Source organism: Thamnophis sirtalis, unplaced genomic scaffold, assembly GCF_051295495.1.
Source record: "Thamnophis sirtalis isolate CommonGarterSnake01/CBP01778 unplaced genomic scaffold, rThaSir2_p1.2 scaffold_4, whole genome shotgun sequence".
NCBI classification, from domain to species: domain Eukaryota; kingdom Metazoa; phylum Chordata; class Lepidosauria; order Squamata; family Natricidae; genus Thamnophis; species Thamnophis sirtalis.
In genome coordinates this window covers 112,280,275-112,295,672 of record NW_028261384.1, presented here as the reverse complement: position 1 = coordinate 112,295,672, position 15,398 = coordinate 112,280,275, and the positions used below count along the sequence as shown (strand labels likewise).

General features: G+C 41.7%; 1 protein-coding gene and 1 long non-coding RNA gene across 8 annotated transcripts in view; one reads left to right on the top strand and one right to left on the bottom strand.

The window, feature by feature from the left end:
- LOC106540594 (von Willebrand factor A domain-containing protein 5A-like) overlaps window positions 1–15,398 on the top strand; it is a 72,469-nt gene that overhangs the window by 4,125 nt on the left and 52,946 nt on the right. For all 7 annotated transcript variants that reach the window (XM_087713749.1, XM_087713748.1, XM_087713745.1 and 4 more), the window contains exons 4-13: window positions 4,546–4,768; window positions 5,696–5,868; window positions 6,146–6,260; window positions 6,473–6,645; window positions 6,816–6,904; window positions 7,801–7,945; window positions 9,334–9,413; window positions 9,543–9,657; window positions 14,752–14,916; window positions 15,100–15,203. In XM_087713749.1, coding sequence (XP_087569875.1) covers window positions 4,546–4,768; window positions 5,696–5,868; window positions 6,146–6,260; window positions 6,473–6,645; window positions 6,816–6,904; window positions 7,801–7,945; window positions 9,334–9,413; window positions 9,543–9,657; window positions 14,752–14,916; window positions 15,100–15,203 — 1,382 coding nt within the window. The remainder of the gene's footprint in view (window positions 1–4,545; window positions 4,769–5,695; window positions 5,869–6,145; window positions 6,261–6,472; window positions 6,646–6,815; window positions 6,905–7,800; window positions 7,946–9,333; window positions 9,414–9,542; window positions 9,658–14,751; window positions 14,917–15,099; window positions 15,204–15,398) is intronic.
- LOC148046228 (uncharacterized) overlaps window positions 13,499–15,398 on the bottom strand; it is a 33,116-nt gene continuing 31,216 nt past the window's right edge. The window contains exon 3 of the long non-coding RNA XR_015696469.1: window positions 13,499–14,021. This is a non-coding gene — a long non-coding RNA (uncharacterized LOC148046228). The remainder of the gene's footprint in view (window positions 14,022–15,398) is intronic.

The following is a 15,398-nucleotide window of genomic DNA, read 5'->3' as shown; positions in this document are numbered from 1 at the left end:
AGGGGGTGGCCCAGCCCATTTCTATACTGAACCTCTAGAAATGAAAATGGGCATCCACATAGAATTAATCTCTTTTATTGTGGCTCCTGGAATGGACAGACCCCTCATTTTAGGCCTCCCCTGGCTTCGAAAATGGAACCCTCATATAAATTGGAGGGAGGGATGGCTGCGCATTCGCACAAGCACACCTCCAGATGGCTTGGCTGCAGCCCTGTTTTGGCTGCCAGAGGTCAGGAGAGGATTGAAGGAGAGGAGAAGATTCCAAAAGTGTATTGGGACATGAGGGGAGTTTTCAGTGAGAAATCTTCAGATAAACTTCCGCCCCACAGACCTACTGATTGCTCCATTGGCATTTTGCCCGGTGTTAAGCTTCCAAAGCCCCAAATATATTTCATATCCCCTAGAGAGATGGAGGAAATGAGAAAATTCATTGATAAAAACTTGGAAAGAGGTTTTATCGAGCCAGCACGACCCAAAGTTGCTGCACCCGTATTATTCAGAGAGAAGAAGGATGGCTCCCTGAGATTATGTGTTAATTTCAAAAACCTGAACGGTATCTCTGCCCAAAATCTTTACCCTTTGCCACTAATGAAGGACATGTTAGCCCAATTGGGGAAGGGCCGCATCTTCACTAAACTAGACCTCAGGGAGGCGTACTATAGAGTCCGCATAAAGGAGGGGGATGAGTGGAAAACTGCTTTCAACTGCCCCCTCGGTTGCTTCCAGTTCCGAGTGATGCCCTTTGGTCTGCAGGGGGCGCCTGCAGTTTTCATGCAATTAATTAATGAGACTTTGCATGACCACGTTTACAAAGGCGTTATCGTACATTTGGACAATATCCTTATTTACACTCAGACTTATGACAAACACATTGCTTTGGTCCGCACTGTCTTGAAAAAGCTCAGGGCCGTGGAACTATATGCCAAATTGTCCAAATGTGAATTTCACCAGGCGAAGATTGACTACCTGGGATATCGCATCTCCCCCGCTGGCATTGAGATGGACCCTGGAAAGATGAAAGCGGTCACTGAGTGGGAGGCACCCCGTACACGCAGACAATTGCAAAAGTTTTTGGGTTTTGCCAATTTCTATCGTCAGTTCATTCCTTCTTTTGCCAAAATTGCACTTCCTATCACTAACTTATTGAAGTCCAAAGGTGGGCCTAAACCTAAGCCTAGCAAGCCACTGGATTGGGCCATGGAGTGTCAAGCCGCTTTCGAGAAGCTGAAGCGCCTCTTTGCAGCGGAACCGGTTCTGAAGCATCCAGACATGGACAAACCTTTCGTCGTCCAAGCTGATGCCAGCGACGTGGCTGTTGGGGCCGTCTTGCTTCAAGCCAACGACCAAGGTAATTTGCAACCTTGCGCTTACACCTCCCGCAAGCTCACAGACACTGAAAGACGTTGGGCAATCTGGGAGAAAGAAGCATTTGCCATATGCTGGGCCTTGGCCACATGGCGCCACTTTCTAGAAGGCGCTAAACACCCTTTTGAGGTGTGGACAGACCACAAAAATTTAGAGGCTTTCAGGACTCCACGCCACCTATCCCCTAAGCAGATGCGCTGGGCTCAGCATTTCAACCGCTTCAATTTTACACTCAAGTACATCCCGGGAGGAAAGAATTTCATGGCTGATGCTTTGTCCCGACTCCCTCAATACAACTGCTCTAAACTGAGTATTGTTCAGCCTGTCGTTCCCACATCCAGCCTTGCAGCTCCGGTGGTCACTCGACAGCAGGCGCGTTTGAATGTGGAGGTGCCTCAGGATTTCCTTTTTGACCTCAAACAGCCCTTCCCCAGGATGACTGGTTCCAGCAGCATCAGGATGAATGCACAATGAGGGACGATTTACCATGGATGGGAGCTAAGCTTTACATCCCAGCCTCTCTTCGTCTCGTCATCCTCCAACGGGCTCACGATTCTAAGTTGGCGGGTCACTTTGGGTTTGTAAAGACATTGCATCTGGTGAAGAGGCAGTTTTGGTAGCCCTCTTTGAAAAAGGACATTGAACTTTATGTTGCCAGTTGTCCGGTCTGTGCAACTGCTAAACAGCCACCTGGAAAGCCGCAAGGCCTACTTCAATCCGTGGCCCGCCCTGTCGCCCCTTGGAAGGAAATTTCTATGGACTTCATTGTCGAACTTCCCGAAAGCCAGGGGCACACCGTCATTTGGGTGGTTACGGACTTATTTTCAAAACAAGTTCATTTTATTCCGTGCCACAAAATTCCTTCTGCAAAGGCACTGGCTAAACTCTTCATTTCCCACATTTACCGTTTGCATGGGGTGCCTGATCGCATCATTTCCGATAGGGGTGTCCAGTTCATTTCTGCTTTCTGGAAGGAATTTCTTAAACGCATTGGCTCCGCCCAGGGACTAAGCTCCGCCCACCACCCTCAGACTAATGGGGCTTGCGAGAGGACTAATTCTGTTCTAGAGCAATATTTACGTTGTTTCATCAATTATCAGCAAGATGATTGGGTGGATTTGCTGCCACACGCTGAAGTGGCCTACAATAAGTCTGTCCATAGCAGCACTGGTTTCACTCCTTTTCGTGTTGTTTTTGGTCAGGATTTTTTTCCTATTCCTGAACTTCCTCGTGAACAACCACAAGTTTCTTCTGTTGCTGATTGGAGCGAACGTTTGAGCCATGTTTGGCCTTTGACTCTTAATACTTTGGATGCTGCGCATCGTGTTCATAAGAAACAGGTGGATAAGAGGCGTGCACAACCTTACCAGTACAGGGAGGGTGACCTGGTTTATTTGTCCACGAAGTTCCTTCAAACTACACAAAAGTCGAAGAAATTGTGGCCTAAGTACGTGGGTCCGTTTCCCATCATCAAGATCATCAATCCTGTTTCAGTTCGTTTGCAGCTGCCCAAGCATCTCAACTGTGTTCATCCCGTGTTCCACATTAACCTCATTAAGCCTGTTTGGGTTTCTGCTTTACGTCCGCCTATCGACCCTCCGCCTGCCCCCCTGTTGGTTGACAGTGAATGTCATTTTGAAGTTCATGAGATATTGGACTCTCGACGGCGGCGGAATCGAATCCAGTACCTAGTGGCTTGGAAGCATTTTCCTCCATCTCATACCGAATGGGTAGACAAGTCCCATGTTCGTGCCCCCCGGCTGCTTCGGCAGTTTTATTCTGCTTATCCTGAAAAGCCTTGACTTTTTCTCCCCCCCCCTTTTTTTTTTCTCTTCTGTTTTTTGTTGTTTGTCTGTTTGTTTGTATTTTCTTGTTTTCCAGGCCTGACTGCCTTTTTCTGGGGGACGGCCGGATGTCAGCCTCTGCTTTGCTGTTGCTTCGGCTGCCATGAAATGGGGAGGGAGGGCGGGCATGGTATTTGGGAGGGGTTACTCATTGTGCTGGAGGAAGGTTCTGGAGTTCAGCTGCTGGTCAGACTACGCATGCGTGGGAGATTCCCGCCAGGACTAACGGCACCGACATTCCATCTTCGTGATGCCTTTTGAAGTTATCTCGCACCTGACACTTGGGAGAATTATGATTGGACTGTAACTGTGATGCCAAGGGGAGGGGAATGGGCTATTCTATATATCAATTGCTTTCGCACCTAAATATTCAGATTTCGCTTCGCTTTGCCTTTAATCATTTATAATTAGTAAAAGTACACTTGATTTCCACACGTGGAGTCTCGTGGTCTTTCTTTCCTAATTATCTAATGGAGAGGTGCTGACAGGGTTCAGGGTTAGGGTTAGGGTAAGGGTTTGGTTTAGGGTTAGGTTTAGGATTAGGTTCAGGGTTAGGGTTAGGGTTACCTTTAGGGTTACCTTTAGGGTTAGGTTTAGAGCGCGCTTCTGTCGGCACGCTGTTGTTGGCGCGCTTCTGTGTTCATTCTTCGGTGCGATTTCAAATTCGCGCTTTTCTCCCCGCGGTTTTGTCGGTGAACCTAGAAAATAACATACATCCATATATTGCTTTCTTTTTTGTTTACCATTGCATTTCCCTCCCTTCTTTTCCATTAACATTATTATATATCTTCAACATACTCTGGGTCATTCCCACAGCAACACCATTTAAAAGATAATTTAAGAGATTAAGTCTGTCTGAGAGAATATACCATTTACCTTTACTTCACTACTAAAATGCATTGTTTGGATGTATCCTTATTTATACTTTTCAGTATTTGTTAATAGTGTGCCTTGAATTGTTGTATCTGTTAACTGTTATTATTATCTCCAAATGAAGGTGAATATACGGTTTTCTGACTATTAAAACTCATTAAGATGATCTTTTGTATTGTTTCTGTAATTTTCTTTCTTTTATTTACAGTTTCCTATTGTTTTTAAGGCTTACCTGTATACAAAATGTTCTAAAGGATTGAATGGATGTAACAAGGCAAGACAAATGTATTGCACTTCTTCCCGTTCCAGAATTTTAAAATAAAAGTATCATTGACTTTGCCTGAATGTGCTGCTAATTTTCTTAATATGCAAAACCAATGAAATTACCCAAAAAACCCCAAAACCTTGCTATGAGTTAGGCAGTGCATTGTTATTTCCTCTTTCTCCGTCTTCTTCAACACAGGCAGAACAAGAATACCAAGATGCCGTGAGCGAAGGCCGCCAGGCTTTCCTGCTTGAGAGAGAAGAAAATGCCAGTGACATTTTCACGTGCAGCCTGGGCAATCTTCCTCCTGGTGGGGAAGCCACACTGAAACTGCGCTACATTCAAGCACTAGCGGTGGAACCAGATGGTGCTGTCCGTTTTGTCCTGCCAGCTGTCTTGAACCCCCGCTATGTTCCTGAAGGTAACTAACTATATTCCCAAGTCCAGCATGGAATCCCCAAAGCAAAGCCTCCAATGGCCCCCCTCACCACCCTCCCTGCTCAATGGTGCCAAGAACTGGGACAATTAACTCAGCTTCATCCTAAAAACCAACAGTGGTGGCTGGACTCGTACGAGACATGGAAGCATAAGCTGTGATGCTTACATAGGAATTGACATGTTCTGTACATTATTTGGGGATGTACAGCTAGCAGGGTTTCAATCACATTGGGCAAACACAGGTATAGTTTGCCATTAAAATGATAAGCTATTAAAGTAAGCTTGAGTAGATAGCATGCTGCCATTGATCCTTTCCATTTAATTTTACCATTTTCTTCATTTTTACTAATGGATACAGTTCAAAATGATGTGCAGTTACTAGACCAGACTTTTGCAAGATGGTCCTCAACAGATGAGTAGAAGAAGGTGCAAAGACCTTGGAGACTTTCAGCTATCACATCCCATTATTTTCCTTTCCAAATTAAAAAGAAATACTTATATAGAGTGATTTTCTTCCCTTCCTATTTTCTTCTCACACCATCTTCAGGAACTAAGCTGGGGGACTAAGACACGATTACGTGTCCTCCAATTTGAGCAGGGATCCTTGTGGCTTCATGTACTCCTCCTTTTCTTAGCAGGAGTGATTTACCATTGGTTTTTCTGTGGTAGTCAAGTAGTAATCATATCCCTCCCTGTGTAGCTTTGGAGTCCAAGCAAAGCATCTGTTGGAATCGAAAATCAGAATGAAGATTGTGGCCATACAGGGCTGACCTGTCTTGGTCCTACCTAATAACCCCACAGTCCCACTTTCCCATTTCAGGCGGTGACCGGCTGCCCCAGATTCTGGAAATTCCCCGGGAACCTCCCCACTTTCTACAGATAGAGCCTCATATGTGTTTTCTGTTAACAGGCTCAGAAGGGGGCACTGTTTCCCAGCAGATACCACGGGTGTCCAAAGATGCTCTGCCTTACACACTCAGCCTCAGTGCCAGGTTGGAGTCCCCCTATAGCATCAACCATGTAGAGTCAAAATGCAGCCTAAATCCTCTGCAATATATGACGGAGGACCACACTACTGCACAGGTAGACTTGCTCAGATCAAAAGAGAAATAATTCTTTATACAGTCATTTATTTTTAACAAATGCAGTTCAGCTGTACGATGCCATGTATTACATAAAGAAATATCAAATAACTATGAAAATGAAATACAACATGCTTTTGGTTGGGGAAAATTTGCTATTGTGAATGCTGGCATATCATTTTCACATATGTCACAGATTCACCATTCTTGGTCTAGAGTCTTCAGCAGTGTTAGAACTTCAACCTGCAAGCATTTTGGTTTTACTTATCTTCCTAAAGGTCTCCTTGGCTGAAGGGCACCAGTTTGACCGTGATGTGGAACTGCTTGTATATTATGAAGATGTTCACAAAACCAGTGCCATTTTAGAGACTGGGAAGTCTGGAGCTGCCCCAGGTGAGCAAAGTTGAAGAATCTCTGCCTCTCCACTACAGTTCTCCATTCTCTATTAGCATGCCTCTCAGCGAAGCAGCATCTGAAGGAACATAAATTCTCCATCTTTGGCATTAGGTTATCATGTGTGTGAAATGGAATGTTACTGAGAATTGGAAAAGCCCTGCCTTGAGTGAAAATGCTTATTGATGTCATTTCCTCCTACAAAAATATAGGTTCGCTGATGGGGGACACAGCTCTTCTGCTGACTCTGTACCCCAACATTTCAGTTGTCAAGCCAGATCAAAGTGCTGTTGGAGAGTTAATCTTCCTGCTAGATCGCTCTGGCAGCATGCATACCACCGTGGCTAACAATGCTGGGTCACCATCACGCATTCAGAGTGCCAAGGTATCTTATGGATGGATTTATAGGTTGAAATGGTGATTTCTATTTCTAAATCTCTCCTAATCCAGTATGCAGAAATAACAGATTTTGTAAAATTAAAGAAAAGTAGACAGGATACTTTGATATACGTAGAAACTAACTCAGGATGTTTATTTATCTCTGCTCCATCTCAGGAAACCCTGATTTTCTTGCTAAAGAGTCTCCCTCTGGGGTGCTACTTCAACGTCTATGGCTTTGGCTCTACTTATGAATCATTCTACCCGTAAGTTTTAGAAATTGCCTCTTGTCAGACTATTTATCTTTTAACTTCTCCAGTTCTTATTTATATGAACTATTCCTGGAAAAATAAAATTGTTTGTTTGTTTGTTTGTTTTTTAAATATACAAAGTTAAAAGGGATGTCAGCACAAAAAAATTGGTCTGACCATGATTGAAGCTAAATTTGATTGAAATCTAAAGAAACCTACATACAATAAATGCAGCTTTTCATTATCCCTTCATATTCAATGATTTCCCCTTCTAGTGAAGTGAAAGTTATAATTGGGTGGAAAGTGCTGAAAGGTTTTTTGGAATAAAACCAAAGCTTTGGGGAGCCTGTATGTGACCTTGAGGTCTCATTCTGGACCCCAGATCATGCAGTGTGGTGTTGTCTTCTTTGGTCTTGGTGGTGGTTAACATCAGTGGTGGGTTTCAAAAAAATTGTGAACCTACTTTGTGGGTGTGGCCTCCTTTGTGGGAGTGGCTTGCCGGCCATGTGACCTGGTGGGAGTGGCTCTAACACATGGAGCGGCCATCTGTTCTCTCTGTCTCTCTTTCCTTCCTTTTGTCTCTCTCTCTCCCTTTTTCCTTTTTTTCTTTCATCTCTCTCACTTTTTCTTTCTTTTTTTTTTCTTTCTTCCTTTCTTTCTCTTTCTCTTTCTCTCTCTGTGTGAGTCTGTCTGTGTGTGTGTGTGAACTGGTTCTACCGTACTGTTGTGAACTGGTAGGAACCCACCTCTGGTTAACATATACCCTTTGTGTTCCCAGTACTGAATTTGAGCGCCATAAATACACTGAAGTGGCATAGAGGAATTACATGATTCTTATGGATATGGGAAGTATTGTATATGAAGGGTAGTTTGGGGAAACTTGGCTGAGCATTATCCTTTGGCACCTGCAGGCAAAGTGTGGAGTACACCCAAGAGAGCATGAGTACTTCTATCCAGCGTGTGAAGGAGCTGAATTGTGACTTGGGAGGCACAGAGATTATGGCGCCCCTGAAGGCCATTTACAGCCAGCCATGCCTTGAAGGACATTCTCGACAGGTATTTAAAGTTATAACAAGGATATCTTTTCTTTCATACAGAATCAAGAGTAAGCACACCCACAAAAAGATTTACAATAAAAGGGTATAGTAATGCTCACATTCAGAAGTATGAGGAGAATTTGCTATAGGTTGTAGATATTTTATATTTACAGTATATGCTCATTATGTAATTTCCTTTCAAAATAAGTAAATTTATGCAAAAGAAAGAAAGATAAAAGCATGAGAAACTGAGAGCAAAGCTTCCTGTTTGAAAATCATGTAGGAGTTTTGAAACAATTGTGCAATATTTTGCACTTACATGATCCATTGGCGTCCAAAAATGAATGGGTGGTGACTGGTGATTTATCTATATAGAAAAAAAGGTCTGCTTATTCTCCTGTGCACTGCTTGCTTGGAGAATCAAGCATGGGTTAAATTCAGCCAATTAGCCTAGAGACTGAGTTGAAAAAAGTCTTGACTTGTCTTCTAGAAGCCAGTTTTTTAATTCAGTCTAGCCTGAGAGACATATTCAAGATTTTCTCCAACTCAGTTTCAATGTTAAGGCAATTAATCCATTTTTAGAAGCTCTGCTTATTTTTATATATTGCTTTACCTATGACCCTACTCATACAGGTAAATGAAAGAGCAATTCTAAATCCAAGACGGATTTGATTATTTATAATAAATGAGTGAAAGACTTAGTGAAGGATTCCATACTTCCATACAAGAAGACATTCTGTAATGGAATAAACATATATATATATATTTTGTAATGTCAAGAAGGAATTTTGGGGAAATGGCAAGGGAAAGAAAGGAAAGAAGTGAAAACTGGAGTAAAAATAGAATGATTGCAGAAAAATAATACAAAATAAACTATAAAAAATATCATTAGGAGATTGGCTAATCTCCCAGCAGAATAAATGGGAAATGGACCAAAGAAAGAATATGTGACAGTTCTTTGGAAATGAATAAAAAGTGCCTTAGAAATACATAGTTTTATGTTAAAAGCTAATATTAAAAGATGATTGATAGAATGGTGAAACAGAAGGAATTGTATACAAGGAAAAATGCTTTGGACAGAACACTAAACAAACAGAGAAGGGTAGTGTGTAGTGTACATATAAAACAAAAGAGAGAAAATTAAGTTTAAAGCAGGCAGTAGGGAAGCGCTGCAAATTTGATGGAAAGAACACAACAGAACAACAATGTGTGCACAGTCAGGAGTCCACTCTACAAAGAATGGTGCCCACCGTATAGAGAATCAGTTCTGATTAAACAGAGCTTTGTTGTCTTCTAGTCCTGTCATCCTTTGAAACTAGCCATAATTTCTTATTAAATTTCTTCTCACCTGCTTCCAAATAGTTTGGTGGTTCAGGTTGGACTTCATGTCTCTCTCCATTTTCACAGATCTTTGTGTTCACTGATGGAGAAGTGAGTAATACAAATCAGGTCATTGGTGAAGTTAGGCGTAATAGTGGCTCTCACAGGTAAGCGAAGAAAGATAAATTGTTTTCTTGATGTTTATTTTTCTGGCTTCCATCAGCTTCTATCCTCTTCTTCCCCCCACTCTCTCCCCCTCCCCTTCTCTTTCTCTCCCCCTCCCTGGTCCCAAATAGGTGCTTCTCCTTTGGCATTGGGGAAGGGGCTTCCACGTCCCTGGTCAAAGGCATTGCTCGAGCTGCTGGAGGCAGTGCCGAATTCATCACTGGCAAAGAACGCATGCAGGCCAAGGTGAGGTCTTTTCCTGTTCATGTGTTTTAGCTCTGCTGTATGTCATTGGCATGTAGCTACAGGATTTAGCATCTTTTAAGCTGCCACTTACTGCCAGAACTGAAGAAGCTTCTTGGATGAGAAGTTAAATGTTTTCAAGGACAGAACAAAGCCCAGTTGCTTTTTGGGAGGGGAAACAAAGCACCTTTTGGAAAATCTTAACCTTGATGATTGAGAATCTTCATAGACATGGCCACTTAATTATTTAAAAGTTATCGATAAAACAGAACATTTGTAGCTGAGGGTTGAATTATAGGGTCCTTGGCATTCTCTGAATTTGTAGGTTTATATCAGCTCTAGCAGCTTAATATCTTTGAGAAAAAGTGGAAGGGAACATCGGAAATTACTTTACATCAGAGCTGTCAAACTCCTAGTCCACAGGCCATATGTGTCACACATGCTGGCCACGCCCATGCCTGGTTTAGCAAAGGAAAATACATCATGTGACACTGCGGTGACAATGTGACTTTGACACCCCTGCATTACATAGATGCAGTTCTTTGGTTCAGACAAGAACTAATGAGAAATCTGGTTGTTTATTTTAATTTATAATGCCTATGTTGTGGCTTGTGGGCTGCCGGCCCCTCCAGCAGTCGAATCAGAGGAGGAGGAGGTGAGGGCGTCAGGGTCAGTATCAGGGCAACCTGGGAGCTCTGAGGGGGAGGAGGGAATGGAGCTGGCAGAGAGAGAGAGAGAGACAGGTGGAGCCTCGGTTATCTGTCATCCCTCGGATCGAGAGTCAACAGCCCCCTTTGTCTGGAGGTGGCTGATGAAGAAGAGGAGGAACAGCTGGATCCAGTGCCTGATGTGCGGCTGCACAGAAGACAGAGAAAAGGAGAACAGTGGAAAGCCGTGGGCCAATCCTGGGGACGAAAGTGTCACCACTGCTAGCGAGGCCCCACCCTAGTTCTGGGGATAAAAGGCGAGAGGCAGAGATGAATAGGTGTGGCAGACAACTAGTTGTATTATGGACTGGCTGACTGGTTAGCCTGCGAGAGAAACTTTTTGCAGTTTGGTGTGTTTGTGGAGTGGGGTCAGAACAGCATATTCTTCATGAAGCACAAATACAGGAACGTATTTTGGGTTAGTAGATATATATACTTGTCTTCTTGTTATTTGGAAGATTTGGGAATTAATAACAAGATTATTGTGACATAGCTGTTCCTAGATTAGGAAACCCCAGATGGGATGAAATTGTATCTGTATACTAAGGAAATATCTCTGAAACATCTGCTCAGTGGGGAACATTTTATTTCGTATTAATTAAAGTTGGAAGATATAATTCATAGGATCATAAAAATGATTATTTAAGCCATTGAGTATAGTGTCCTTTTAAGAGCAGAAACCCAAATTAAAGCATCCTAATTTGTTTCACTCCATCTGAACACATCAAATGAATGGAAGCCTGGTTACTTCTCTAAGTAATTGATTCCCATTGAACTGTTCTTATTAAAAAGTTTAGTCTGACTTTCAACCAGAATCAGTCTTCTTCAAATTAAGTCCGCTATGCCACTTTGGCCATGTGTGCCTATGCCACACATGGCCAAAGTGGCACATGAAGCTGTGCGCCCAGCACAGATAAGCTTGCCTGTTGGTCTTCAGGGTTTCTGGAGTGCATGCGTGTGCGACGATCAGCTGTCCTTCGCATGCATGGCAGTGCCAAAATTCAGCCCGTACCTGAGCACCGGCCAGCTGATTGTCAGGTGCGCATGTGCGCCAGAAGCCGGAAGTTTGCCTTTTCTGGAGCGTGATCCCTTCCCGCACACAGCAGTGCCAAAAACCACCCTGCGCATGTGCACCGGCCAGCTGATTGTCGGGCATTCATGCGTGCTAGAAACCAAAAGCTGGGCTTTTCTGGAGCATGACCCTGATGAGCGTCAATGTGTGCAACTTTTTCATAAGTATTTTAACTCAGATATTTATAAATCACCCTTATACCTCCATTTTTATTTGACTATAATTGTTTAAACGTCCTTCATCATAAAATATACTAAAAATTAGTATATAATCACATACTGGCATTTCATTTACTATTTCCGAAATCCTCCAATAGCACTGAATCCTTATGTCCTATTTTAGCTAAACATCCATAATATTTAATAACAAACTTTTCTAATCCTCCTTTACAAATCACTGATTGCAATTTACATTCAGTTTTCTTATATTGTACTCATACATATATATAGGTTATCATCATTATCCCTCCTTTATTTGACTATATCCTGTATCATCACATTTTCCCCCTAATAATCAAAACTTAACTGTATCTAATTTAGTTCTTTTTATTAACCTTTGTATATAATCCAAAAGGATTTCTAATCTTCCTTTCATGGGTACCATTCAATATTTATATCCAATTATTACCTGTCATAACACTACACATTGTATACATTATTATCATTATCAATTATTTATTTAACTATATTATCACTAAATTTCGTTAAGTTTAACTAGTTTTAAGTTATATTCTTCCATCTATCAACCTGTATCTTTCCAATAACAAAACAATTTCATATCTTCTGCCATTTGTGGTACCAATCCTCTAATCATCTTCTTGATCAACTTTGTATGGACTTCTCTTAGCAGCTCCTTGCTTATAAGATCTCTCACATAATCTTGATGCCCTCTTTCTGTTTCCTTATTCAGATTGTCTTTGATTGTCAGTTGTGTTATCATTACTTTTGCTAATGGAATTTCTTTCTTTAAGTCCATAGATTCTTTAATTTTATCTCCTTCTATATCTTGACCTTTGGAATAGATTTCCTCTCCATTTAATTCCTCTTTCTTTATTCCATTCTTTCCATTTTCAGAAACAAAACAATTACCATAGATATCAGCAGGTTTAGTGTCTTTATATTCATTTTCCACTTCGGTTTTTTGAGTTTCAATCACCCCGTTTTGCATTTGATGAATATTTTTGATTTTTTCATCATATCTTCTTGCTATGTGCTCTAGGTATTCCAGTTTTTTCTCTACTATATTTGATAATTTCTTTATTTCTAAAAATATATTTTGCAAAGATAAGACCTCTATTTTTTCTTGATGCTGTGTCATTTTAACAAACACAGCTTCTCTAGCTTGGAAGATTAATAAAATTAAAGCATAGATTCACAAACAACATTTTCACTTTCTCTCGTTGAAAATATACTTCAAAGGGACATCTGTTTGCTCTTATCAGTCTGTAGCCAAGCAGTAAAACCTAGTGACGCCAAGTCAAAGCAATCTGTGAAAGAAAGAAAAAATGTTCCATTTTGAATACACAAAACTCCGATCAACAAAACCTCCCAGAGCGAGACACTGTTAAAGAGTTTCTTTTTGTATTTTTTTTATTTCAAATTAGAAAAAGAGGTCCAATCTTTAGATGAATTAGAAAAATACCCACAGCAATAAAAGAGGAAAACTTTATTCTGTAAATTACAGTCACAAGGAGAAGGTAGAAGAAGAAAACTTAATCCATCCATTTCAAAAGGTTTGCATAGATTCAATCAGTGAAAACATTTAAAAAGTAAGATAACCCCTGTCCAAAACCATTCCAAATTTAATTCTGAGAGCCAAGGTGACGCGGTGGTTAAATGCAGCACTGCAGGCTACTTCAGCTGACTACTAGATCAGCAGTTCAGCGGTTCAAATCTCACCGGCTCAGGGTTGACTCAGCCTTCCATCCTTCCAAGGTGGGTAAAATGAGGACCCGGATTGTTGTTGGGGGCAATATGCTGACTCTGTAAACCGCTTAGAGAGGGCTGAAAGCCCTATGAAGCGGTATATAAGTCTACTGCTATTGCTACTGCTATTGCTGCTTGATTCTTCTATTCTTCAATTTAAATTGATTTTTGAGTTTTTATAGGCAGTCTTTTTCAAAAAACAATAAAAATTCCTCACCAGCTGGAAACACTTTCTCTTTCCGTATCCTTCCGTTTTGGAGCCACCCCGACATTGTCAACCTTGGCTGGATTTTTTGTCGCTGGCTTGAAGAACTTCTCTTGCTTTTTTCAGGGATTTTACTGTATCCCGAAGATCAGCAAGACATATTCTTCCTGTTCACCATCTCTTCGGGATGGTTTAGGTTCGTATGGACCACCCAGTGGCAAAGTGTTGGCTGTGGTCTCAGAGCAGTGAGACTGCACAACCATATCATCGCAACATTGGCTCCTCCTCTATTTAGAAGTTTTTAAGGTCATGCAATTCATTGTCAACTTTGCAGTCCCTTTCAGGAACCAAAAATAATACAAGGACTTACTTAAGAGTAGTTCCTTCATTGTTGGTCATCTACAAACAGGATCTTGCCAGACTGTTAGGTAAGCATTCAGCAAAGCATTGTGAGAGTTCTGTTGGAGAACACACAAACCGGCACACAGACACTGCAGTTTAAATAGGCTTTTACTTTCGTGAAAATAAGTATTAGAGTCCATCAAACAGTCAAAGTCATACATGGATAAGACAGTCAGTCATCAATGTCTTTCAGTTAAGGGATAATCCAAATAACATAGTCCAATATCATATAATCAGTTCAGTACTCAAAGTTTGCTAGCAGTTGCAAAACTTACAATAGCTCACGGCACTTTCTAACAGCCAGCTTCCAAATCAGATCAGATTAGCCCAGTATCTAACAAACAGAGAGCTAACAGTTATTCTGGCTCCCTCTATGGCCGATTGAGGAAAACAGCAGCCAATCACATTTTACAGTATGATTTAAAGAAACAGGTATAGCATTGTTGCATGATTTATATATTGCCAACCCAACCGTTAGATTATATTCCTAAAAGCAACTATTTGCATAACTATACAGATACATCTATAGAGATGTAGATATATTCTGTGAATTTTTAGGGCAGGTCCCTCAAAGTCCAGAAGTCATTTGTGTGTGGAAGTGAGTGTGAAGCAGAATAGAATATCTGATTTAGCCAAAGCTTTGATTGTTCTTTTAAGACACCATTTCATAAGCTGAAAACTAGAGCTGTAACAACCTTAACATTTTCAAAGCAAATTTTGTCTTTTATTTCTCAGAGGAACCTGAAATCTTATATTGCTTTTTCATAAAATTCCTGTTTCCTGCAGGCTTTGCAAAGTCTGAAGAAGGCCCTTCAGCCAGCAGTGTCAGGAATCTCTCTGAACTGGGAGTTGCCTTCTGGCCTTGAGGCCAACCTTGTGGGGTCAGGCCCTCAGGTCATTTTCCAAGGTCAGCGCTGCCTCATCTATGCCCAGATCCGGGGCCAACCACAGGCAAGTGATCCACCTGAGGCCCACCAACCTGAGAAATCCTCCGTCAGGTGGACGGTGCCTTGCACTGTCTCAGCTAAGGGTACTCAGTTGCCCTTCCTTCGCAGCTCTAATTCCAGAATGTCCTGATTCTTAGAAGAAAAGCATTCCGTTATTTTCTGCTTCCTTCCTTTTGTTTTTATACAGACATCAGGCTCCATGGAGGGGACAGCTGTCGTTCGGTATAATTTCCAAAATGAGACTCAGACAGAAACAATAATGTTCTCATTCCAACTTGAGAAGACAGAAAGGTAGAACCCAGACCCCTTCCTTCGAGGTAGAACCCAAGCCTGAACAAACCCTTTAAAAGAGGCACATGAGTGTGTCAGTGGGAGCACATTCAAGTTATTTCTCTGAATCCTGAAGCAGATGCCTCTTTTTTTCACAGAGTTTCTTCATGAGCTACTCCCAGCTATCTCTCCACACACGATGCAGCCAGGAGTAGC